The sequence below is a fragment of the Meles meles genome, chromosome 14 (assembly GCF_922984935.1).
Source record: "Meles meles chromosome 14, mMelMel3.1 paternal haplotype, whole genome shotgun sequence".
Taxonomy (NCBI): Eukaryota; Metazoa; Chordata; class Mammalia; order Carnivora; family Mustelidae; genus Meles; species Meles meles.
The window spans coordinates 9720136-9747401 of NC_060079.1; the positions used below are offsets into that span (position 1 = coordinate 9720136).

Consider the following 27266-nt stretch of genomic DNA (forward strand, 5'->3'; position numbering starts at 1 on the left):
ACGGAAGGAGAGACTCTGGAAGGAGCCCCCAGCTGACCACTGCTGGATTCCTGATCCCCTGACACCATGAGGCAGCGTTTGTGGGTTCAGCCACTGAGTGCCGGGAAGTGGGGTCACACAGCACTGGGAGAAGGATACTGATACTCTCCAACTACCCGGGCCCTGGCCCCCCTCCCCTGCCTCTCTGCTCCTTCCTCAGCTTCCTCTGGCCACCCTGGCCCCCTTTCTAACCTCCAATCCTATCTTCTATGGTGCCCTCTGCCAGGCGGAATGCACTCGGATTTGTGCAGGGCTGTCTCCTTCATTTCGTCCCGCAGGAATTCTCCATGTCATCTCAGCACAGCCTTGTCATACCCCTCACCTGGTGGAGTTTGGGCCTTGCTTGTAGTCCCTTGGTCTTTTCCTGTGGAGCCATCGCTCCTTCATTCACATTTTGGATTCTCGTTTGTCCATCTTCTCCTCTAGACCCTGAGCTCTTACAGGGAGAACCCGTTGGGCTGAGAAGCACTGGCCCCATCTGCGTGTGCAGTGCTCAGTGGCTGAATGAACGGAAGACGGGATCCATCCCAGTGCTGACCAGCTCCATTGTTTGAGCCTCAAGGATTTTAGTCCCGTGGAAGCCTTTTGTTTTGTTTTTTAAGTTAACTGTGCCTGATGTGGGCCTCGAACTCATAACCCTGAAATCAAGGATCCTAGTGCCTGAGGAAACCAGGTGCCTCTTTGATTCTTTTTAAAGGTTTTAGGCTGATCACTATTGAAGTGAACTTGGTGATTTCAACATGTCGTGCAGATTTACATTACATTATGCTGAATGACCAGGTAACTCCCCAAATTTGGGTAGCATGTCACCACAGAGATCCCCCCATGACAGTGCTGAGTGGCTCTGCAAATTGGAGACCGAAATCCTTAATGTGGTCTTTCAGGAGTCCAGAGTCCCTCCACCATCCGTTTTCTCCCTCCCTGGGATGTCGTGAACCTCTGATGCCATCAGCACGATTGGAAAGATGACAAGGAAATAGACGCAGGAAGGTGTTTCCAGCCAGGCCTTGAAGGCCTCAATGTACACTTTGATGCTCAATCTTTTATGTATTTTTTTTGGATTTCATTTCTTTATTAGAGGGAACCGAGCACAAGCAGGAAGGGAGGGGCCGAGGGCCGAGAACCAGAGAGATGCTGAGCTGAGGACAGCGGGTGGCTGATATAGACCTGTGCAGGGAACAGTTCAGGACACACAGAGCAAGCCTCCATCACCTGGTAGGCCGGGAGTAAGAAGGACTCTCAGATCCCTGTGCCCATGACCTGCCATCAGGGGAGACCCTCTAAGGATTGCTTCCTGGACTCAGAGAACATTGAACGGTGGGGACATTCTCCTTGATTTCGGAGGGACATGAAAAGTCAATCATGGGGATGATACTTTCATCCCAGGCCCCAGAAGAAGATGCTGAAGCACCTCAGGAGCTACCTGCATCTCCCACTGTGGGGCCTGCGGCAGCTTCGGAGCCCAAGTGGCCTGGGTGGGACAAGTTGTGTGGGGGATATGGCTGTGGCTCCAGCCGAGGGGAGGCACCTACCTGAAGGAGCCTACTGCAAAGTTTCTATCGACGACCAGGTGCATGATTGAAACACTTCGGCGTCTATCCCCCACAGGGGTAGACTTCCTGGCTTTAAAGTGTTCAAGCGGTGAAGCGGGGTGATATCCCAGGTGTGACAGCATGATCGCAGGGTCCCTGGGGTCCCCAGAAGACCAGATGAGTCCGAATGCTTCAGAGTTCCCAGGCATCAGTTAGGGAAAATGGCTGAAAACCATGAAGTTTGGTCCTGGCTTTCTGCTCTGTGAAGCAAGCTGGACCCAGGCTCCACGTTATTTCATCCACAAAGTCTCACGCATTTCGCCATACCGGTTGCAACGAAGAGAAGGACTGCACACCAGAATTTCTTACCTGTGGATTATGCCCAGGATTTAAGGTGCAAGAGAAACCTTTTTAGACATACGCATCGAGAGATGGTTCCTCTCACAACCCCTCACTGGAAGGAAAACTGAAGGGTGTTTTCAACACAAGAAGATTGGACCTAACGGAATGAATGGGAAACAAAGAGCTGGGTGGGTAAGTAGCTTCCCAACATGTCGGGCAATCTGAATTACCATTAGCTGTAAAACACAAGAAAAAGCGATTTCAGGAGATTTTAATGACAAGTTGGAATGAAATGATAATGCACATTGTTAGCACAACGGGAGGTCCTTAGCATTAAAGGATACCGAGATTCTCATTTTGTGCTCTCAGAGGAGTAATAGACTCAGTTCAGACGTAAGTTACACGTGCTTAAGAGTTTTGGTTTTTTAAGGATACTTCTTTATTTATTTATCAGCAAGAGTGTGAGAGCGCACAAGCAGGGGGAGCAGCAGGCAGAGGAAGAATTGGCTCTGGGCTGAGCGAGCAGCTTGATGCAGGACTCAATCCCAGGACCCCAGGATCATGACCTGAGCTGAAGGCAGATCCCTAACCGACTGAGCTACCCAGTCATCCCTACATGGGCTTCAGAGTTTTAAAGGTGGGGCACCTGGGTGTCTCAGTTGGTTAAGCAACTGCCTTTGGCTCAAGTCATGATCCTGGAGTCCCAGTCCCACTTTGGGCTTCTGCTCGGTAGGGAGTCTGCTGCTCCCTCTGACCCTCCCCTCTCAAACTCTCTCTCTCTCTCTCTCTCTCTCTCTCATTCTGTCTCTCACTCTCTCTCAAATAAACAAATAAAATCTTTTTTTTAAAAAAGAGTTTCACAGGTAACCCTAAAATCATAGAAATCGAGTATATGGTTTTTCAAACTAAAAGATGAAAATAAGAGACTAAAGAAAGTATATCAACTCCTGAACAGGGAGGAAATGAGAAGCAAGAAACATAAAAAAATGCATGATAAATCAAAAAGTAAAAATCATATGGTAGAAATAAGTCCACCTATATACGCCATCACAACAAATGTGGGCAGTGAAACCATAAGTTAAATCATATATGAATGGACAGAACTCTTCAATTGAATTAGGAAATTAACAAAATCTGTTTCTCTGTTGTTTTCAAAAAAAGATCAAATGCCAGAGGACAGAAACCAGTGCACAGGCCCAATCTAAAACCAAAGCAGATGCAGTGGGTTTGGCCTGGAGGTGGAAATACCCCGGGCTGATGGCCTTGGGAGACATGAAGGGGGGGGGCCGGGGGCCAGGTAAGGGAGGCCTAAATGGAAGAAGTGATGTGAGATTTGAGGCAGAAATGGTAAGAATGATCCACCTGGCTGCCGTACTTCAGGCAGAACATCCTAAGGTCCTAAGGGACCTTGGGATGTTTGAGGAGCAGAAAGGTTGGTGGCCTGTTGACAGAGTGGTACAGGAAATAGATCATGCAGGATCTCGAAGGATATTTGCATTTTATTTTTAGTGCAGTGAGGAACCATCGGAGCGTTTGTTGCGGACGAGTTACATGATATGTCTTTAAAAAGATCCTTCCAGCTACTGCGGGGAGAATGCAGTATGGAAGGTTACAGAGAAGCAAGAGGGGAAGCAGGAAATCCATTTGGTGACCAGTACAGTCGTTCCAGTGAGAGGAGAGTGTGCCTTGATCCAGAGGGGTTGTAGGGGACACAATGAGGTAGCGATGGTCTGGAAATATGTGTTGGCTGTTGAGCCAAAGGGACATGTTGATTGACTGGACACAGAGTACGGGACGGGGAGGAATCAGGGCGGAGGCTCTCCTTGGGGCTTGAGCAACTGGGTAGATGTAGTGCCATTCACGGAGATGGGGAAGGTTGAGGAGCAACAGCTTGGGTGGGTGGCTAGGGGTTGCAAATCAACCATTCCGTTTGGGTCTGAGATGACTCTCAGCTATAAAAGGGAATTACCAAGTAGGTAGTCCAGTGTTTTGGTGTGGAGATTGGTGGAGATTTCTGAACTGGAGATAAAAATTTCAGAGTTGTCAGGATAAAGTTTGGGCTGGATTGAGTCCCCTAAGTCGTGCGTGTGGGTAGAGAAAAGGTCCAGGGTGGAAACTCGAGGTAAGGGTTCCTAGAATTAGCAAATAAGAAAAAAGGAGTGCCAACTGAATTTGAACTTCAGATAAACAAATATTTTTATGAGACTGATCTGATGCGCTGCCTACTGCGCTAAGGAGGCACCTACAATAAATATTTTTAAAGGATATGTTCCATGCAATACTGGGGACATACTTATGCCAAAAGAATCATTTGTTACTTATCTGAAATTCAGATTTAATTGGACATCCCATTTAATTTGACAATCCTACCCAAGATACGACTTCCTTGTTTAGATGAGATGTAGAGAAGGATAAGGAGCAAAGAGGATGTTCCATTTACTGTGACTATGTAACCTATTTTTCCAGCATGCCATGTCATTTAACAAACCATTTGTAATGCTCACGAATTCCATGGGTCAGGGATTTGGACAGGGGATAGTGGGCATGGCTTTCCTCTACTCCTTACTCTAATCCCAGGATTCTTGCCAGCATGGTGTCTGGGTTCCAATGATGAGAAAGAAAATGGATGTGCATGTAAGCAAAAGAGAAAGAGAGATTCAGATAGAGAGAGAGAAAGAGAGAGACTTTATCACTCCAATTTCCTGATTCCAGGTAACTTTGATTCATTCTACCAGAAGCTCCCCCATGCCTTGCCCTATGTTCTGGACTATACAGTAAGGACAGGAGGAAAACCCTTGTTCATTTTTCAAACATTTATGGGCCAGGCCCTGTGCAGGCCATTGGGAACACAAAGGGGCTTAGCCATGGCCCCTGCGGTCCAAGCACTCACAGTATGGGTGGGTATGTGCTGGTGAAGACAGGATATTGGGAGAATCAGGGTTTGGTATCCCCATCAAACCCTATCCTGGCTTTGGGGGGAGAAGATGTGAAAATGTAAGCTATTTTTAAATAATCTAGCAGGTGACTTAGGATCAGACAGGCTGAAACAGATAACAAGAACAGGTGGAACCTGGGAGAGGGAGTGATTGTTTTGGGTTGGATTAGTTTGGAAAGATTTTGGACAAGAGAAGCAATTTGAGCTAGACCTTCCAGAGGAGGAGAATTTATCACTTCCCTTAGCTCAATAACACCCTAGACATCATCACATTAAATAAGTCTGATCTTCCCCACCCAGAGCCTTAGTGACCACATTTAGCTGACATTGAAAAAGAACTGCTACCTTCAAAGTACATATTATGTAGGTTTCCATTCAACGTTAAGCAAGTGCTAAAAGCTTCTTGACCTATGTTTTTCTATCCTCTCTTGTCTCATGGAGAGATTCCAGGAGTGAATTTATCTTTTCTTTTTAGTCGAGCTGCAATATTCATTCAAGCAATTAACAGAACCATTCACATGTTATTTGCTCAACAGCATTGTGGTGGGGAGAAGTGAAGGATGGTGGGAAGAGCCCAAAGCCCTTTAGGTCACAGAGTAGGATACAAAGGCCTCTCTAGGGATGTGCAAGTGTCCTTTCCCCTGAAGGAGAAGCCATGGAAAGGGGTGGCTCCTTGCCATAAGAGATAACCCAGAGATTATCCAGAGATAAAGCCAGAAGACTTTCTGAAGACTGCCTCCAAACCAGAAGAGCCATCACCACTCACATGGCATTCACTGTTTTCCACATTTTAATTCTTGGAAATTTCAAAAGTACACAATTGTTGAAAGCTTAGCATAATAAATACCAGTGACTTCTTTCTGCAGAATTAAACCATTGATAACTTTATGCTGTCTTTGCTTTCTCTCTCTACATGTCCTCATATATCTTCGAGTATAGCAATTACGTTACAGACATCATGACCCTTCTCTCCTAAATAATTCAACAAGCATCTTCTAACAATATTAGTACAACATTATACAACATTATCCTACCAGAAAGCAGAAGAAAAATTTTTAAATGTCTCAGGATGATCTAGCATCCAGTTTGCTTCAATTCTCCTCATTATCCCCAAAATGTCTTTCTTAGTTGTCCCCTTTTTCTTCAAGCCCAGATCTAACTGAACTTCTCTTATTATATCTGGTTGTAATGGGTCTTGAGACAATTTAAATATGGACCGGTGGCTTCACTTTTTTCTGTGACACCGATCATTTGTTTTGTTTTAAAAATCAGCTGCATCAAAGTGTCCCTTGACCTAAGGAATTCGGTCGTAAGTGTTCTGTTCATTCATTTTGACGATGTACACGCCAGTGTAGCCGTCACATCAAATCAAATAAAAAAACAATCGAAATGCAGATTTCTGGTGCCCCAGCAAGATCCTTTGTGCCTCTCTGCAGTCATATGTCCTCTGCCCCTTGTTCCAGGCAAGCACTGATCTGCTTTCCATTATCATATTGAGTTTCTGGAGAGACGAGGCCAGTTTGACTTGTCAAATGTCCCACAGTCTAATTGTTTCCTTGTAGCGTCATTCCCTCCACATTCCAGCTATCGACTTCCCCATGCACTGGACGTTGGGTCTAAACCCTTGGTTCAGTGCAGGTTAAGCATATCAGGAAAAAATACTAGGGGTGATACTGGATACTTCCTGCTGCTTCGAGTCAGGGGTACAACACCAGGGTGTGCATACTATTGAGTTTTCTTCCTTGGTTGAGTTGTCAGCCACCAGTACTGGCCTGTGCGATATTAAATTGTTCTCTTAAAATTGGCAAGTCACCAGTGGGGCGATACTTTGGTAGTGTCCAAAGATCCCACTCCCCGCAATCTTCTACCCAATGCTGGTAGCATTCATTGATGGCTCTTACCTGAATCAGTTTTTCCATGGGGAGTTGCAAAATGTGACTTCCTAATTCTACCATTTCTTCTATCTTTGGAAGCTGTCATTCTTTGGTAAAGAAGACTTTTTTTTTTAAGCAATTTATTTATTTGACACAGAGAGAGAGAGAGAGAGAGAGAGAGCATAAACATGGGAGCAGTAGAGGGAGGGGGGAAGCAGGCTCCCCACTGAGCAGGGAACCTGATGTGAGGCTCCATCCCAGGACCCTGGGATCGTGACCTGAGTTGAACTCAGACACATAACTGACTGAGCCACCCAGTTGTTTTGAAGAAGACTTCTGTTTCATGAACCAGGGACTGCATCTCCTAAACAGGCAGAGTAAACCCTGATTTCTTTACCCTTAATTACAATTAGGGAAAATTTGATTGTGAGGGAAGGAAAGAAGGAAGGGAGGAAGGGAGGGAGGGAAGGAAGGAAGAAAGAAAGAAAGGAGAGAAGGAAAAACGTAAAGGAAGGAAGGAAACAAACCATAACTGAAAGTGAAATACTGAACAAATAAAACTCTTCCTGATTAATTTTATTTTGGGGTATGTAATAAAAGCGTAAAAGATGACTTAATGCAAGGTGTTGTAATGGTACTGGTAATTCATTTGTCGGGCTCCTTATCATTTAAACGTTCATTTAATGTGCAGGGATAAGGCCGGCACATACACACTACATTTCCCTCTCTAGTGACATGGGTGATGGGAGGGAGGGACATGGACTTTGGAATCAGGTGGCTCTGGGCTGAGTCTGGCTCTGCTCCTTGCTTGCTGAGTGGATTTAACCTCTTTGAGCCTTGGTTCTTTTCTCTGAGGGGAGAGTCATGTTGAGAATGAACAGAGGTACCACATGTGAAATTTCTGTCCCAGGGTGAGGCACTGATCCCTCCCTTGGATCTTTTCAGTTCCGATGGAGAAGTAAGGCCACAGGAAGAGGAGTTGCCTGAACTTTCAGAGCCAACAGAGAATCGGGGCTGTTCAGACCCTCATAATTGTGCCCATGAACACAAAGCCACAAATCGCTGCTGGCTTATTCTTCCTTCATTTACTTATCCAGTGTTTGTGGAATGGTGTCTTTATTGAAGGAAGCATGCTAGATACTAAGCAGTTCATGAGGCAACCCAAGTGTCCGTTGCTGACCGTGGTGCTAACCTAACCTATCCCTGGGCACAGGTGTTTGTCCTATCCTGGGACTCTGGTGCAAATTCCCGTTCAGTCTGTCCCAGGATGTCTGAAGCCAGGGAAAGAAAGCGGTGGGGGGCGGGAGGGGGCAAGTGCGCTGGACTTCAATGGACAGAACTAGGAGGGAAAGGAAGGCTTGGCTTAGCACAACCTCCATAAGCAATTACTATGAAAGAACCACTCTAACCATGGATGACATATCAAATGGATGAATGAAGCAGAAAATGTGTGCATGGCATGATGCAGATCTGGGCTAGAGTTGACAAGAACAAACCCGACTGTGTGGCCAGGTGGGCAGACACCAGCCCAGCAGAGATGGGCTCTGAAATGTCATCCTGAAAAGAGACATGCCAAAGAGGTCAGAGTTTTTCCCCCATCTCAATTTCTCTCTCTCTCTCTGCCTCTGTTTCTGTCTTGATGAAAAGTTTGCAACTTTTACACTGTTACACACGGAACCATCTGACTCATAATGCCACAGTTTATAGAGCTGATGAATGTTGTTTTCCTCCAAAATACTGGGATGTAATATAATTTTTTATTCTATGTTTGGAATTATAAACTCATAACATATACGTGCCCCTAAGTGATGTAAAATGCGGATACTCTTTCAAATAATTAGGGGTTTCTTGATTTTTAAAATACATAGGAACATTGATTTTAGAGTTTCTGTAAGTAATAGGATTTCACAAAATCTGTTGTGAAGCTATGACCTAATGGGATTTATAAAATAACATCCCAAGATATTTGAACTGATATAATGTTGCATTGATCTCATACCAATTAAGGAAAGACACAATGTAGAATGCTAGGTAGTTTATTTTTAAAAGTACCTTACTAATATATTACAAGGGTATTTCTAATGGAATTATAATCGACTCAAACACCAGAAATTCTGACGCTGAAATCTTGTCTTCAAGAGATCAACAGCTAAGCAATTAATATAACCACCTGAGCTGCTCAGAGGGCCATATTAAGCATGGGTAATCCCAACTGCTTAATGAACATGGACCCTCTGCTCCCAATATGAACTCCTTTATAACAGGTTTGATATGCCCAAGGATCAATAACATTTACAGCACAAAATTTTAGACGAAGCCACCAGAACCATCAACACCAGCTGTGCCGGGAGTAGAGGAAACCATTGGCACCATTTTCAAGAAAAAAAAAATATATATATATATATCTGAAGAACTTCAAATTTCCAAATTCTCTTTTCAGAGGACTTATTGATAAATCCGGAGGAACTCACTGTCCCAAATAAGATTGGGAAATGTCTCAGGAATAATGTAATCAGTTTTGGGAAGCAATCATGAGGAAGGTGAAGGGTCCTTCCAAAGAGACCTTCTGCTCAACAGTGACTTAGAAATTCATTTTACAATCTTTCCTTTGACATCAGTGAGAGGCACAGCTGGTTGACGGCTTTCACCTTGCTCTACTGGGAATTCACTTGACCAAAGAATCCCCGCCCCCCGCCACCACCACCAAATTCTCAGACTCTGTGGAGATACCCAGCAAAAGACTGTGTGTGCACAGATGTGTGTATGTGTGTGTGTGAGAGAGTGAGTGAAAAGCTGCAGATCCTGAAGGCATCAAAAGGGCATGATGCTGTCTATTGGAACTCATACTTTTATTTATTTATATTTGCAAGAGAGAACAAGAGTGAGAGAGCACACAAGTTGGAGGAGAGACAGAGGGTAAAGTAGACTCCCCATTCAGCAGGGAGCCCGATACGTGTCTTGATCTTAGGACCCTGCGATCATGACCTGAGCTGAAGGCAGACACTTAAGGTTTATTGATTTATTTTAAAATTTAATTTATTTGTTTTTTTATGATTTTCAGTGTTCCATGATTCATTGTTTGCGTATAGCACCCAGTGCTCCTTGCAATATGTGCCCTCCTTAATACCCATCACCACGCAAACCCATCCCCCCACCCTCTCCCCTCTAAAACCCTTGGTTTGTTTCTCACATCCCATAGTCTCTCATGGTTCCTCTTCACCTCTGATTCCCCCCCCCTTTCATTTTTCCCTTCCTTCTCCAAATGTCCTCCATGCTATGCCTTATGTTCCACAAATAAGCTTATGTTCCACAAATAAAGCTCCTGGGGAGCTTTAAAAAAGGCTGGAGCCAGTTTCCCTTTAGAGATTCTGACTTCATTAGTCTAGGATATGGCGTTAGCATTGAGATTTGAATGTCCCCATTGATTCTAGCGAGCATCCAAGGCTGAGAACCATTGCAATAAGGAAAGACAAAGCCTTCTGAAGCCCACAATATAAGCATATTAAGAATTTTCAGCTTCTAGGGGTGATTATACTACTATAGGACTTTTGAGGAAGCATAATAAAGTTTAAAGTTACTGTTCTCTTTATACACATATGTATACATGTTTGCCGATGTGTGTCAGAATGGGTACACATGTAGATTACATGAGTGTTGCATTCTTCTTATGACAGATCCAGGGACATAGCAGTCATCAAAGTAAAATCTCACTCACTTTCCCACCACCTTATTTTCTTCCAGCTTAAACAACAGAAGTGTACTGTCTTCCCAATTTGGTAGGTGTAAGTGTGTGTTCAAGGTGATGGCAGGATTGGTTCCTTCTGAGGGCTGTGGAGGAGAATCTCCTCCTTGTTTCTCTCCTGGCTTCCGTGGCCTCAGCTGTTCCTGGCTTGTAGCAGGCTCTTTCAGTGTCTTCCCCTGGACCTCCCTCTGTGCCTGCCTCTGTGTGCAGGTTCCCTCCTTTTTATTGCTTCTTCGTCTTTTTTACTGATGTGTAGTTGACGCAGAATGTTATGTTAGTTTCAACATAGTGATTCGATGTACATCGCACCATGCTCACCATAAGCAGAGGTCCCATCCATCCACATACAACACGATGACAGTATTGTTGACTCTATTCCCTATGTTGTACAGTTCATCCTCGTGACTTACTCCCTCCGTAACTAGAAGCCTGCATCTCCCACTCCCCTTCACTTATTTTGCCCTCCTCTCACCCCCCCCCCCGCTGCCGCCGTGGAGACAACCACCAGCTCATTCTCTATATTTATGGGTCTGTTCCTGCTCTTTTTGTTTGTTAACTTGCTTTGCTTTTTAGGTGCTATACAAAGATACAATCATATGGTATTTATCTTTCTCTGTCTGACTTATTTCACTCAGCATAATGCCCTCTAGGTCCGACACTGTTGTTGTAAATGGCAAGATCTCATTTTTTAAATGGCTGATATATAGCACTTAATGTGCGACTTCTTCTTTATCCGTTCATCTATCAACGGACACTGAGGTTGCTCCCACGTTGTGGCTATTGTAAATAATGCTGTCATAGGCATAAGGGGGCATACATGTTTTTGAATTCGTATTTTTGTTTTCTTTGGGTAAATACCCCATACTGCAATTACTGGACCATGTGGTATGTTTATTTTTAATTTTTAGAGGAACATGACTCCCTTTTAGTTCCTGCCCCACACTGGCTTCCAATCTCTTACTAGTGTCAGTCGCTCCTGAGCAAACCCCCAGGCCCCCTTTCTTTGCATTTTAAGCACATTTTCATATCCATGACCTATATACCTACAACAGAGAGGTCAGGTTACCTAATTTAGTTTTTTAAAAATTTTAATAATTTGTAGTAGCCACACTTTAAAAAAACCCTTTATTTATTATTTGTTTATTTATGTGTTGTGAGCAGGGGGAGGGGCAGAGAGGGTGAGGGAGAGAGAGAATCCCAAGCCAACTCCCCACAGAGCCTGAGACCAATCCCAAGACCCTGAGATCAGGACCTGAGTGGAAATCAAGAGCCGATGCTTAACCAACTGAGTCACCCACACACCCCTAGAGCCGCACTTTTGCCTGGCTCTTCAGTGCTATTTGCTGTTTGGTTCGGATAGTCTCTGCTTGACTTACCCTGTCTCCTACATGGACTGTCTCCTACATGGACTGTTTCTGGTTATCCTCCTTTGAACGTATGTAAAAACTCTTAGAGCAGTAACAAAACAACACAAGTGGTTAGAGAAGCAAAGTGAAAACTACGATTCAGAATCTCATTAAGATCTAGTGAAGGATTTAGCTTTGAATGCCCATGAAAACCAGAAACCTCTGGGTTTTTTTTTTTGTTTTTGTTTTTGTTTTTTAAGATTTATTTATTTGACAGATAGAGATTACAAGTAGGCAGAGAGGCAGGCAGAGAGAGAGAGAGGAGGAAGCAGGCTCCCAGCCAAGCAGAGAGCCCGACGCGGGGCTCGATCCCAGAACCCTGGGATCATGACCTGAGCTGAAGGCAGAGGCTTTAACCCGCTGAGCCACCCAGGCGCCCCGAAACCTCTGTTTTTAAAACGAGAACCACTTCTGACTCGATTAAAAAGTCAAGCCTTAGGGCCAAAAAAATTTGGAGAAACATCCTGGAAAATGAGTATGGTTTCTATTGGAAACTATAAAACACACACACACACACACACACACACCCCACACACATAAGCATGAGCACTTTTGAGTGGGCGGAAAAGAAAGACAAACAATTCATTAGACTGAAGGGAAAAGGAACAGGAAGGGGTGTGGCAGCGAGCAGACGGCACCACAACACCCTTCAGATTCCCTTCCTTATTTTATCTGCAGACAAGGGTGGTCTCGCATGCATAAATCACTTGGGGTGACTAAGCTGAAGGTGGGGTGGGAGGCACCAACCAGGTCTGTCCACCGTCACTGGTGTGATGAGCAAGCGATGCTTAGGTGGGAATCCAATCAGGAGACGCAATTTCATGCCCTTGCGCGGTTCCTGTGTAAGGTGCCGGCTGCTTCGGGAACGCCCACCTGGCTGGGGGTGATCCGAGCAGGTCGATTTCCAGGACGTTCTGCAGTTGTGTGAGCTTTCCAGCAGACATTTGTTCCATCTGAAATAATGTTGCTCCTCGTGCCCTGGCTTGCACTCTACCAGCGGCCTGGAGCTCCACGTGGGAGGGACGGGTTCAGAACCCGAGGAGGTGAAAATGCCGAGTTACCCAGCGGTGCCGGCAAACACAACAGATGCTGGGATTGGAGAGGTTCTGGGAGAAAGTCTCAGGTGCTCAACGCTGCTACTTTGCCTGAGGCTCGTTAGTGAGCGTGTAATACTATAGTTCACCAGCCTTATCATACTGGACGTTCTGGGATTTTTTTTTTTTTTTTTTTTTTTTTTTTTTTTTAGAATTCTTTTTCCTAAGAAACAGATCAAAGGAAAGAAAACCACCAGCTTTCCTCGCCAGGTAGTTTGATTTCCCCAGTACTTTTTCTCTTCCATTAGATTACTGTATCACAACATACGCGGGGGCGGTGGGGGGCGGTTTCTGGGAATACACCCAGATTACATCATAGGATACTCTAATGAAGCAGGAGTTCCTAAAGCCTCTGCCTGCCCCCGGCTCCCACCTGTCCAGGGCTGTATTCACACAGGCAGAGGGCTTTCGCCAAAGGCTGCAGAGGAATTGAACCAGGAAAATATGGGTCATTATCAGGAAAGAGGTTGTTCCAAAACCTCATTTAGTCAAGTTTTAACTTTGAACTTCTTCTAAACACTTACCAGGGGTACTCCTCGAAAATAAAATTGTCTTCTTGCTCCCTTCTAGAAAACCAGCCTGGCAGCAGTGGCAAAATCAAGAGGGAGATAAGAGGGAGAAGTCAAAAGGCAAAACGTGCACAGTTGACCTGTAAATTTTCGGAACATCCTGCCTTGTTTTATCTCATGTTGTCTGTTTAACTCTCATGCTGCCCCTGCCAGATGATGCTAAGCTCTGGAGCTGGAGTGACAGCAAGACAGTTATGATGTCCCTGTTTTGGCAGCAGGAGCCTGACTGGTGAGGGCTTAGTGGTGTTCCGGAAAGGCCAGTCCTATTACCAAGGGCCTTTATCTTAGCATTCACGTTCATGGAGTCAAGAGCGTCATCCAGATTTGTGATTTCATTAACGTCCGGGGGTTGACCATGACTCATTGTTGAGGCATGGCAGTGTGCATCTGGCAAGTTGGAACTGACCATGACTCTTCGTTGAGGACACGGCAGTGGGCATCTGGCTAGTTTCATAGCAGCCAAGTGAGCTTCCTTCATCAATTATGACTGTCTTGAACCCGGCCAGTCTTGACAGGGGCAATTAATTCCTGGTCCAGAAGCAGCCCAGCAGCCACCCAGCTGGCCAATGGTTTGGCACTTGCTGAATGAACCATGTACTTTCCTAACATCACATAGCAAGCGCAGGGTTGTCTTACTGGGAGTCCCCCAGCATTCAGAGGTACGAAAAGAGCACAAAAAATGAGAAGGTCCTGGTGTAGGCAACAGGAAATCTCCAGCGAGAAGATACTTTATCCTGGTCGGCAAGCTAGTGTCCCAACAGGAGGGCGGAGTGGAATCTGCGGAGGGACAATGAAGAGATAGTAGGATCCCAGTCTCAGGAAGAGGGGCGTCTGATCTCTGTCCACTGTAACCTCCCTGACAACAGATACCAGGTGTATGTGCTCACAGGTATATTCTCAACACTTAGCCCATTGTAAGTGCCCAATAACTGCTTGGTGAATGAAGGAAGAGCTTAGAGAAGGACAAGGAGGCATCTGCGCCAGCATGATCAATGGGGAAAACAGCAAATATTCTCACAGAAGAAATGCTATGATAGGGTGCAGCCCAACATTTCCACAAATCTCCCTTCCAAGAGAAGAGAGAAGAGAATTCTTGTCCCAGAGGGATCTGGAGTAAAGTCTTGGGACAATAAAGCACATTTAGCCATATACACCGCTAGTCTAGTTTATGACATACAGCCATCACCTGTTTGTCCCGAGGTCCTTCGCATGGACACCTCTTGACCTAGCTCTTGGACTGCCCCCGTGAGAGAGGCCTTTGGATAACTCTTACCTTCTGGGAGTCCTTTAAGTATCTGTAGAGAATTTGAGGTCTATCCCTGAGGGATTGTGGCCCCAAGAGCCAGAGCTGTCTCCCCTCCCTCCACGTTCTTCTTTCCTGATGAAGATCTTGGGATTATCTCTTCTCTCCAGAGATGTTGACCTCCTGCCTCAGAGGCATGGCCCTTACCTGGGGCAGCAACATGAGGGATATCCTAACTCAGCACAGTGAGTCCAACAAGGGTACCAGGGATGCCCAAGCACGCTAGAAGAGGTTGTTCAAGGGATGCAGTCTATGGAAATGAAGACAACATCGGGAGGCATTTCTTAAGCTGCGGACTATCAAAATAGACTAATAGCAGTGTGAATTCTGCAGGAAGCACTATAAAACGAGAATAGCCCCTCATCTGCTTGGACCACATAAGCATGTGCTTATCTGTAAATGGAGGGTGAACGAATTGCTCTTGTCGGCCTTCTGAGAGTCCATGATTCTACAGCCCCGTGTTTATACGGCACCTTTCAAAATGTTATTGTGGCCCAGTTTCAAACAAGTCGACGGATATTCTTATTTTGTACCTGAGGAGTGTAGGCCACAGCTTGTTGGACCATTTGCCCAAGGTTCAGCTGAAAGCTAGCCTTTGTCAGCTTTCTGTTATCCTCTGAGGAGATTCCAAAATTGGCGATGTTCTGGTTTCAGGCTTATATTAGCTTCCAGAAAATGATGACAGATCATCCTGCTACATTAAAGCCTATCTTTTTCCCCTGAAACCTGACACAAAGTCCCTACACCAGCAGCAATGACCCAGTTTATTTTTCTCATGTGTGGAGTTCTGAGGCAGGAGAAGAACAGGATGTAATTTACAGGTGTCTGGAGCTCCTGCCCCTTGCTCCTTCCTAAAGAACACAGTTGCCTGTGGTGGGTGGGGAGATGTCCCACCTGGCTGGAGCCTCAGCTCTTAGAGGTCACTGAACCTCAGCTAGCATCCCCAAAATCTGAGGGAGTCAGAATTCACACTATGCGTAGTTACTGGCTACAAGTGTCTTAGAAGACCTGATAGGTCAGTACAGGAGCTTCCAGTGATTTCTCTCTTTGTCTTGGGTACTCTCCCTCATTTCAAAATATTTAAGGCCATCTGAATGGCCCTGGATTTTCTGAGGGGACCCCTGGATTTGGAGTTATCGCAGGCCCCAAAGTAGTCAAGACCATTCACTATTCACTGTAAACCCGATTCCAGCAATCCCTCCGTACAACACACACACACACACACACACACACACACACACACACACACACACCCCACCTCCACATTCTCACATTTTTGAGATCTTTCCAGAACCAGTGCAAGGCCTTGACTTCCGGCAAGCACTAGGTTCTCTCCAATGTTTCACGCGCCACTCTTTAGCAAAAAAGGAATAGAGTGTCACCATTGTTGGTGTCTTGGCTACAGGAAGGGAGGGTCCGTTTTGAAGACGTAGTTTGATCAATATAGTGATTATTATAAAAGTTATGTATCTTTAAAGTACTGTGAGTTGTATTTCAGTAGCCCTTTTCCTATTGTATTTAATATTTGTATTGAATTGACTTATTTATATTTAATTTTTGTATTTAACTATTGTATATAATATTTGTGTTTAATATTTGTACTAATATTTTCAATAATATATAAATAAATTTTTGTTTTATTATATAAATAATAATAAATAATTATTAATAAATAAATAATAAAGTATTATTTAATTAACTTAATTTAATTAATAAATAAATTAAATTTATTTATTATATAAATGCATATAATATTTGTATTGTATTTATTTATATTTAGTTTTTGTATTTAATTATTGTATATAATCTTTGTATTTAATATTTGTATTAATATTTCAATTAAATATATAAATGAGTTTATTTATTAATTATATAAATAACAAATAATTATTTTAATAAATAAATAAATTCCATTAATCACATTTATTATATAAATTTATTATAAATTTAGTTAATCAAATTTATTATGTAAATAAATTTAATGTTTGTATTATATTTATTTATATTTAATTTTGTATTTAATTATTGCATATATATTTGTATTGTATTTAATATTTAATGATATCAATATCATATCAGGTAATATCATATCAGTAAACACAGAGGAAAAGAGCACAACCCGGTTTAAATCCTGATTCTGCCATTTACAAGTCAGCTAACTTTAGATAAGTAACCTAACTTCCCTGGAGCCTCATCCCCCTCATCTGTAAAATGAGAAATAATTATACCCATCTGAAAGGGTGATAGTGAAGGTAAGAGCTAGCAAGTATAAAGCACCTCGATTTCTGGCTAGCCTGTGGTGGGTGCTTACTACATGGCAGTGTGGATCCGGGCAGTCAGGTTGTTGCACGAGTGTCCTCTCATGGCCACCCCTCTCCCAGCGGGTGAAGCTGCACCCACTGTCAATTCCCAGTTGCACTGGGGCCCCCAAGTTCCTCAGGAACCAGCAGTCCTCTGAATACCTGGCACCCAAGCTTGCTCTGATTGGCACGTGAGACCTTGAGAAAGCCTGCTGTCATGTTCCCTCCCATGGCATGGGAACCCAGCCTCTATGAAGGAACCCAACCCTATGGTCGAGTCCATTCTTGGCCCCTGTCCAGCAGGCCTTCCTCTGAAGGATGCAGAGAGAACAGGGACCCATGGAATCTTGCTCCCTCTTCTGCCTCAGATTCCAAAGCACCTCAACTAGGTGTGACTGGGTTTGTTGATCTTCGCCCGTTAGTAGTTGTAGCATTAGTAATACTAGTGGTGGTATCCAATTACTTCTGAGGCTATGTGAACTAGAACTGCATCCCCTCCTTTGGGATAGATGTATGCCTTTAACAGTGACCCGGAAAACACTGGATTTCAATACAATTCCATGAAGAAATAGAGGAACCACACATATCACGAAAGTATTTCTATAAGATCCTAATAATGATACTGCAAATCACTTACACAATATAAACAAAAACCTCTGAGTGTATTTTCATGTTTCACACAATTGCCCAATAGTCTACAAAAGGAAAAACAATGATCATTGCAAAGAACATTCTGGAATGGAAAGTCAATTTTCGTAAATTCTTTTCTCAAACCACAGAGCAGCATCAAGTGCTATTTTTTCTCTCTGTTGCTCAGATCTTAGAACTCTGAGAAGCCAATCTGTGACATAATTACCTTTCATTTTCTTAAAACATTCGGCTTGATTAAATCTGAAAGGAGAAACAAAACTACAGATGTGACCAAGAACATCCTTTCAGTCAAGATAGACTAGGTTTAGCGGTGACAACAAACAGCTCCAACAAAAGTTTCTCTCTCTTTTTTTTTTTTAAGATTTTATTGATTTGTCAGACAGAAAGAAAACACAAGTAGGGGGAACAGCAGGCAGGGGGAGAAGCAGGCTCCCCACTGAGCAAGGAGCCCCCCAATGCGGAACTCGATCCCAGGACCCTGGAATCATGACCCAAGCCGAAGGCAGCGGTTTAACCGACTGAGCCACCCAGGTGTCCCCAAAAGTATATTTCTTGCTCTTACTACATGTCCATGGCAAAATGACAGGGAATTCTGTTCATTAAAGCCACTGAGGAACACAGGCTGGAAAGCTTCTCGTACCTTCCACGTTCCTGTCACGAAAGAGGGAAAATGAGATCTCTAAAGGCTCACACTAGCAATTAAATGCTCAGCCATAAGAAACTTAAAAATTCTATTCGTCACTCATTGCTGAAATTAATTCCATGGCCCCATCCGTCCAAACAAAGTCAGATATACCATCCGTATCCTGTGTGTAGATGGGGAGGAAGTATTGGGGGATAGCCTTACTGTACACGGAAGGGATTTGCTGATGCGCATTCAGCCAGGAGAGAGGCTGTGTGGAAGCAAAGTGCTGGAATTCACCCCGAAGGAAGGTCAGCAACCAAGAAAGAAAGTCTCCAGGAGCTGCATGTTGAACCAGCTCTCTCATTTGTGAGGGGGGTGGAAATCGTTTTCCTAACAAACAGACACTGAGAAAAACCTTGTCAGATTTTATTTTTTATTTTTAAATGTGTCATTTGGGGCAGCTGGGCAGCTCAGTTGACTAAGCATCCAGCTCTTGGTTCTGGCTCAGGTCATGATCTCAGGCTGGTGAGATCAAGCCTTATGTGAACAGGAACCAAGAAGAGCAGACATTCCTGCATCGCTTTTGTTTCTTTTGTTACCCTTTATTATCTGGAGCGGGGGCTCCCTGCTCAGCATGGGGTCTGTTCAGCTGTCTGTTCCTCTCCCTCTGCCTCTGCCCCTCCTCCAATTCATGCACATGCACATCCTCTCTCTTTCTCTCAAATTCGTAAAAGACAATCTTTTAAAAATGTGGGTTTTTTTTCATTTTTGAGATTTTGTACGTCTGGGTTTTCATGTAAAATTGACAATTTTAAATGTCGGGAAGTAGTTAACATTCAGTATGCTGAAGGCAAAGAAAGGTGTCTATGCACTGAGACCCAGCTCCTCATTTGTAAACTCCGGCCTGCACAGATTGATGAAGAAGAAAAGAGTAACAAGTCTCATTACACACCAGCTAAGGCTGGACAACAAAGATGTTCAGTGCAGCCAGGCAGCTTGGTCACAATTAGCAGGATGGGATTGGAGGAAAGGAAAGAGACAGTTTTAACCAACCTGGAGGTTTTGTTATGTGGGTCTGGCAGGCAGTCAAGAGATGGAAAGAAAACTGTAGGAAAAGAAGGACATTCATGACCCTACTGTTGGCAAGCTGACATAGCCTGGAAATGCACTCTTTTCGCTTCCAAAGATAAGTTTATAGAAAGAACAAATAATAGATAAGTTAACAGAGGTACCAGAATGAGCAAGGGAGGACCCTAGGGTACAAAATTTAAGGAGCCACTCGCTTGAAGGGTCATGAAAGTTCATGGGTGAGGCTTGCGCAAACCTAGGCGTGAATGTCTCCCGACATCGGGTGCTCTGGATGCATCATTGGCCTCACCTTCGTGCTGGTTCTGGAGTTTACACTATGTCAGAAACAATTATTGATTCTTTTCTCAGGTGATATAGCTATTTTTCTGTTTTGGGAATAGCAAATCTTAGTGAAAAATAGTAATGAGAGAGTCGTAAAAAAGAAAAAACAGGCCCCACCTGTTCTTCTGGGGACCCCCGGGACCCTGAGATCATGCTGTCACACCTGGGATATCACCCCGCTTCACCCCTTGAACACTTTTAAGCCAGGAATGTACCCCACAGGGGTAGACCCCGAAGTGTTTCAATCATGCACCTGGTTGTCGATAGAAACTTTGCAGTAGGCTCCTTCAGGTAGGTGCCTCCCCTTGGCTGGACCCACAGCCCTATCCCGCGAACAACTTGTCCCCACCCAGGCCAGTCGGGCTCTGCAGCTGCCGCAGGCCCCACAGTGGGTGCTCCAGGTAGCTCCTGAGGTGCTTCAGCATCTTCTTCTGGGGCCTGGGATGAAAGTATCATCCCCATGATTGACTTTTCACGTCCCTCCGAAATCAAGGAGAATGTTGCCACCGATCAATGTTCTCTGAGTCCAGGAAGCAATCCCTAGAGGGTCTCGCCTGATGGCAGGTCATGGGCACAGGGATCTGAGAGTCCTCCTTACTCCCGGCCTACCAGGTGATGGAGGCTTGCTGTGTGTCCTGAACTGTTCCCTGCACAGGTCTATGTCAGCCACCCCCTGTCCTCAGCTCAGCATCTCTCTGGTTCTCGGCCCTCGGCCCCTCCCTTCCTGCTTGTGCTCATTTTCGTCTAATGAAGAAATGAAATCCTAAAAAAATACATAAAAGATTGAGCATCAAAGTGTATTTTGAAGTCTTCAATGCCTGGCTGGAAACACCTTCCTGCGTGTATTTCCTTGTCATCCTTCCTCTCATGCTGATGGCATCAGGGGTGCATGACATCCCAGGGAGAGAGAAGACGGACGGTGGAGGGACTCTGGACTCCTGGAAGATCACATTAAGGATTTCGGTCTCCAATCTGCAGAGCCACTCAGCACTGTCATGGGGGGATCTCTGTGGTGATATGCTACCCAAATTTGGGGAGTTACCTGGTCATTCAGCATAATGTAATGTACCTCCTTATGACATGTTGAAATCACCAAGTTCACTTCAATAGTGATCAGCCTAAAACCTTTAAAAAGGACCAAAGAGGCACCTGGCTTCCTCAGGCACTAGGATCCTTGATCTCAGGGCTTTGAGTTCGAGGCCCACATCAGGCACAGTTAACTTAAAAAAAAAAAAAAAAAGGCTTGCACGGGACTAAAATCAGTGAGGCTCAAACAACGGAGCTCGTCTGCGCTGGGATGGATCCCGTCACTCGTTCATTCAGCCACTGGGCACTGCACACGCAGATGGGGCCAGTGCTTCTCAGCCCAGCGGGTTCTCCCTGTAAGAGCTTAGGGTCTAGAGGAGAAGATGGACAAACGAGAAACCAAATTGTGAATGAAAGGAGCGATGGCTCCACAGGAAAAGAGCAAGGGACGACAACCAAGGCCCATACTCCACCAGGTGAGGGGTACGACAAGGCTGTGCTGAGATGACATGGAGAATTCCTGCGGGACGAAAAGAAGGAGACAGCCCTGCACAAATCCGAGTGCATTCTGCCTGGCAGAGGGCACCATGGCAGAGAGGATTGGAGGTTAGAAAGGGGGCCAGGGTGGCCAGAGGAAGCTGAGGAAGGAGCAGAGAGGCAGGGGAGGGGGGCCAGGGCCCGGGTAGCTGGAGAGTATCAGTATCCTTCTCCCAGTGCTGTGTGACCCCACTTCCCGGCACTCAGTGGCTGAACCCACAAACGCTGCCTCATGGTGTCAGGGGATCAGGAATCCAGCAGTGCTCAGCTGGGGGCTCCTTCCAGAGTCTCTCCTTCCGTTGGGGCTGCTGACACCACCAAGGGAGGACCTGCTTCACCGAGAACCTGAGCTCACTTAGGGGCATGGGCCAGATACGGCCCATCGCAAAGACCTGAGTTCTTTTGTCTGCTGTTGACCCACAGGGCTGGGCCACATGCGTATGTGGGTGTCCTGGTTCAACCTAGGGGCTTGTGCTCCAGTGTGAGGATCTGAGAGAACACATGGGTCAGAGTCAACATGGGGCTGGGCAGTGAGCTTTGATAACTTAATCTCAGAAGGGCATTTGGGTCAAGATGCCACGTTCTGTGACATGGAAATGAACCACGAAGGCCAGACCACACTCAGGGGAGGGGGTCACACAAGGATTTATACAGAGGAGTTGGGGAACCAATGGAGCCCCTGAGGGGAAACTGTGAAGATCCCTGTAGGGTCCGGGCCTTGCCCAGAATCAGACGGGTAGGGAGGCTTAGCAGGCATGAACCCAGCTCTTTGAGAGTCCTCAACGTTTGGGTCCTGGATGCACCTTGACATTCACTGGGGGCTCTGAAAAAGGTTGACTAGAAGGAAGTGGCTGTTGACATGGAAATTGTATCGGGCTGAGGGTGATCCTAGATAGGAGACATTGCCAAATTTTCTTGTCTGAGGAGAATCCCAGGTCATGGCGACCCACTGGGTGGACCCATATCTACTACACACACTTTGGAAAGGAGGGAATGGCCTGCATCCCAGAACTGGCATTCTCTAGGGGCCAGGTACATTCTGACCATCCAGTCCTAAGCCTCCAGTCCCTTCTTTAGGGTTTGTATTGAAATTTCAAAGCCTAAGATCTTGGGAAGCTATTTCCCAGCCCTCTGTAGGTGGGGGTGTCATCTTCTGGGACTCCAGAACATGAGCACTGATGAACACATGTGTGCACTCGGGAGCGAGTGTGCTTGTGCAACAAATACACACACCCCAGTAGGGACAGTTGGGTGGGATCTGATTAGTAGCAGATCCAAGAAGTTGATAGGAGGGAGGAAATTTGGTTGCAGGTATTTCCTACATGGGACACCACTCCTCTAACATCACAGCTATTATCCAACCTGTGCCTGTGGACATTCGATAGAAAGACATACTAGGATCATCCACATTTTGCAGAGAAAACCATCCCTGACCATCCCTGTCAGGCACAATGACAGTTATGTAGGGTCAAAACCAGGTAAGAATAGAGAGTTGTCTATGAAACCAGGTGTGTCTGCATGCTGGGGCCCTGGCTGCTATCAGACCTTCCCTGGGGGCCTGTGGAGAGGTCTGTATTGGGGTCACTGTGTACAGATAAGATGTGGCCTTGCCTGCAGAAGGGGGATGAGGACATGGCAGACCGGACCACTGTTGGTGTAGGCGTCCAACCAGGAGTGGACCCCGGTAGGGGATCTCAGGCAGTGATGTCACTTCCTTGACTACCAACCCCCAGAACTTGGAACCCCTGCAACCAGGCACCCACATTCTACTGTAGTCCGGTATCAGGGTTAGTTGGCTAGAGACATCTGACACAGAAAGATGTTTTCCTGCTGTCTGCCTGCTTCACGGGGCTCTGGGCACCAGAAACCCCAGGAAAATGGCTTGTTCCCATGCTGCAGACATTGGCTCAAACATCGCCCCCAATGCCTCAGGGCATTTCGAGGGAGATGCCATAAGGTACTTCCTACTGAGCAGACTAGGCGATGCCCAACCCTCTGAACCGTCCTAGGGAAGCCCCATCCCTTCCTCTGGAGTTTGAGGGGACGAGGGATATGTGGGTGTTCCCACCCTTGGGCTGGAGGAGGGCGAGCACAGTGGATACCCTGGTGATCCCTTCTTGTTCACGCCAATGTCATGGTGGGCCGGGTGGAAAGGGGATTCCGGAGGTGCCTCTCAGCTGAGCAGAGCACATCCAAGGCCCTGAAGCTGTGCCACATTTCTCTCCTTGGGCGAGGGGTCCGCATACTGGGCTGTGGTGTGTGTGCAATGGAGCGCCCTGGGTCTGAAGACCAGCAAAGGCCTCCAGACAGGGCTCTAAGGCCTCCTGCCTGGCTGACGGGCACTGTCTTTACAGAAGGCTACAGAGGAGATGGTGCAGGAGGTGAATGTTGACATCCCCTGCTGTCCTTCCTTGAAGGACAAGAAGCCCCACGACACCAACAGAGTCTGGCGCTGGCTCAGGGTGAGTGCAGGTGCTGGGGAGACCCGACCCCCAGGGCGCCAATGCAGCACCAAGGGCCCGGCTTCCTAGAAGCCAGCCTGGCCTCCTAGAGTCCTGGACTCCCATGAATCTGCATCCCATCTCTTCCCCAAACTTGCCCTCATGGTCCTGCCCACGCCTGGGACAGAAGCAGAGGCCTTGTCCACACACTTATAGGAATAGCAGTAAAGAGACTTTCAGCCTCGTCTCATCCCATTTATCTAGACTCCTTTTGCCCTGTGCTAAGCATTTTCCTAACTCGTGCTCCCAGGTGTCCCCCTTGGCCCAACCGTCCTTCCTCAAGTTCTGCAAGACTTGTAAGTGATCATTTGCAAGTGTGAGTTGGGAGACTTTTATCCCAAGGGACATGGGGCCCATGGTACAATGTCTCTTGCTCTGCCCTTTTGTTTGGATGGAACACATCTTTGGGGCCCCCCCAGGGTCAGGAACAGGGGCCTCACTGCACCGCACTGCCCAGCAGTCCGGAAGGCCCATCATTTGTCACAGCCATGGAGCCCTTTACTGGTGCAGGACTGGATGGAATCCCCTTCTGTTGCCAATGCACAGTGCTGCATCCCACAGCCTACGTGCCCTCCTATCTGAAGTCCTCTCACCTAAAACATCTCTGCGTTCTCGTCTCAAGAATGGGATATGTCGGGTACCGGGGTGGCTCAGTAGGTTAAGCCTCTGCCTTCAGCTCAGGTCATGATGTCAGGGTTCTGGGATGGAGGCCCACGAAGGGTTCGCTGCTCAGCGGGGAACCTGCTTCCCCCTCTTGGTCTGGCTGCCTCTACGCCTACTTGTGACCTCTCTCTCTGTCAAATAAATAAATAGAAAATCTTTAGAATAAATAAAAACAATGGGCTATGTTATCAGAAGTCACAGGATCCATGCCATTCATGCTGTGAATGTGTGCTCTCTTGTGGGCTCTCTTGTCACCTCCTACATAAGTCACTGAGATCTGGGGGCTGCTTCTGGCTTCCAACCCCCAACCCTCCTGGTCTACAGCACTGACTCACGTCTGCTCTGATTCACCTCAGGGGAAAAATGGTTCAACCAGGAGGAGGAATAGGACTTCCGTGCTGTGGGCCAACCGGGCCAAGAAGCTGGAGGCTGCGATAGATAACCTGGTGTCTGCTGTCCTAAGACAAGATCTACACTATGTCCACATTTTTCTGGACACGTACCGCACCTTTGCGACCACCCAAGCGGTACTGGACCTCCTCTTTGCAAGGTGAGCACCCTCCCCTGTCCCTAAGTGCTTCGTGTGTATTGGCCAATGCCTGTTTGTGAGACTAGGCAGGGCCCCAAGCTCCCCTTTGCTCCTAACTGGGGCCAAGTTATATAGGGACTCCGTGGGCTCTCGTAGGGAGAGCACATACACCTGGGCGCCTGCGCCGGTGGAAAAGTCTGCCGGAGGGCCAGTGGTCATGCTCTTTGAACATGCTCGTGCCCCTCATGATGAAGCCTCTGCCTCTTCCCTCACTCGCACTATGGTCTTGAGTTGGGCTCTTTTGCCATTGAAAGGGAGATCTGAGACTCCTCCTGGGGTCTGTGTCTGGGTGAATCCAGAGCAGCATGCCTGGGTTTGAGCAGGGGGCCAGGCCCACTCAGATGTCTGTGATGGGCTGGTTGGGGCCCTTTCATTCAGCAAGCATTCAGGAAGCCCCCGTCAGTGGAGGCGATTATCTAGGAGCTGAATGAGATCCCGGCACAGAACAGACAGCATCCCAGGGCTGCAGGCTAGTCGGGGTCGGACGAGGAGAGCTAACATCCACAGACATCACATGGGATGCCCCCTGGCCTCCTCTAGATTCGGATGCGTTTACTCCACCTATGACGAGGTCGACAGACCCCAGGAGCAGCGGCACACGTGAGTAAGATTTGGCTGCTCCAGGAGGACCTTCCCTCTCCACCAGGGCAGTGAGGGTACTGTGAGTTCGAGGGGCTGCTGGACATTCCCGCACACCTCTGTTATTCCTGCTGTAGGGTAAAGGTGTGAGAGCTGCTTCTGGAAACTGGGAAGGTGTCCTGGGGAGATGGGGTTGGTGTGTGAGCACTGTGGGAGAGCAGGTGGATGGAGGACAGCTTCAACCCCTAAGAGGGTCTTGCTCCATCCCTGCCCCCTCCCAGCCCTCTCTCTACCCCAATGCTGGGACCCAGAACTGAGGATTTAGGTACCATCGCACAACAGTCTGTTGGAACATGCACACTGGGTGCTCAGCGGGGGCCAAGGAGAGTGGTAACCCATTGAGAGCTTAGGGAGCAGACATCCCACACCCTGTGGGAGGTGAGTGTCAGGGGAAGCAGACCCACTCATGGCACCTAGTGAATGGGCAAAGGAGGTAATGTTTGAGGTATGGGGAGGGTCCTGGGAAGGCCTGGCTAGAGACAGAGTCCCCTTGTTCCCTCGTCGGTTGCATCTTCACGGAGCAGTGGCGAGTGCAGTGAGGGTAAGGAAGAGGCCAGACACCACCCCTCCCTGGGCACATGCAGTTGAATTCAAGTGGCACGTGGGCAAGGAGACAGACTGAGGAGTGTGTCCAGCTCCCCTCAGAAGGACAGAAATGCTCACACCATTGATCAAGCACTCCCACTCCTAGTGGCTTTTGGCCAGCCTGCCGTCGGGGAGCAGGCCTGTCTCAGGCAGGACTGCCAGATTGCAGGTGGACAAGGTGTACGACTGGTCCCAGATAGGAGCTGGAAGCCTGGGGGCCCAGTTTCCCAGAGGGGTTCCCTGGGATATTGGTTTGGATGGGTGCCCTGTCCTCTGACTTCTCTGCCTCCATGTCTGTCCCCAGGGCCGTGTATACCATCCTGACCACGTGGCTAGAAAAGTATCCCGGGGATTTTGTGCAGCCTCCAGACTTTGCCAGCTTGCACATGCTGCTGGCTTACCTGCAGGTCAATGTGCCGGGCTCGGACCTGGAGCGCCGTGCCCAGCTTCTGCTTTCAGGAAGGCAACACGTGGAGCCCACGGAGCCAGAGGCTGGGGGTGAGGAGGACTGGGGGTGACTGATGTGGGACTGAGGAGGAGACGGGGGGCCACCCTGAGGAAGAGTCCGTAGAGTGTAGTTGGGCTGAGAAGAGTGAGTCGTCTCAGATCCCTGTCCCTATGGGCTTCTGCTGGGGACACCTTCTTGAACGCAGACCACACTGAGTGGTGGGAAAAGGGAAAGGCCACAGGGAAGTCAATCAAGCTGATGATGCTTTCTCTTCTTGGAGTTCCAGCACCAGCCCCAGAGCAAGATCAGGATGTGCCTCGGGAACTCGCCCCAGCAGCCACTCTCGCTCCCGCTGCATCTCTGGGACCTGAGCTGGCCCCCGCCATCCCTGCTGTGGAGGCTCAGCATGGGTCAGGAAGAGCAGGGACCCCACCTGCCCCATTGAGGCCAGGGCAG

The 27266-nt window shown here is 47.1% G+C and overlaps 1 protein-coding gene across 1 annotated transcript in view; it reads left to right on the forward strand.

Annotated features, from left to right (window-relative positions):
* The window catches only part of LOC123925277 (ral guanine nucleotide dissociation stimulator-like), a 71785-nt gene extending 44905 nt beyond the window's left edge, over positions 1 to 26880 (forward strand). Inside the window, exons 4-5 of the mRNA XM_045978531.1 lie at positions 25679 to 25738; positions 26667 to 26880. Coding sequence (XP_045834487.1) covers positions 25679 to 25738; positions 26667 to 26880 — 274 coding nt within the window. The remainder of the gene's footprint in view (positions 1 to 25678; positions 25739 to 26666) is intronic.
* Positions 26881 to 27266: the final 386 nt, after the last annotated feature.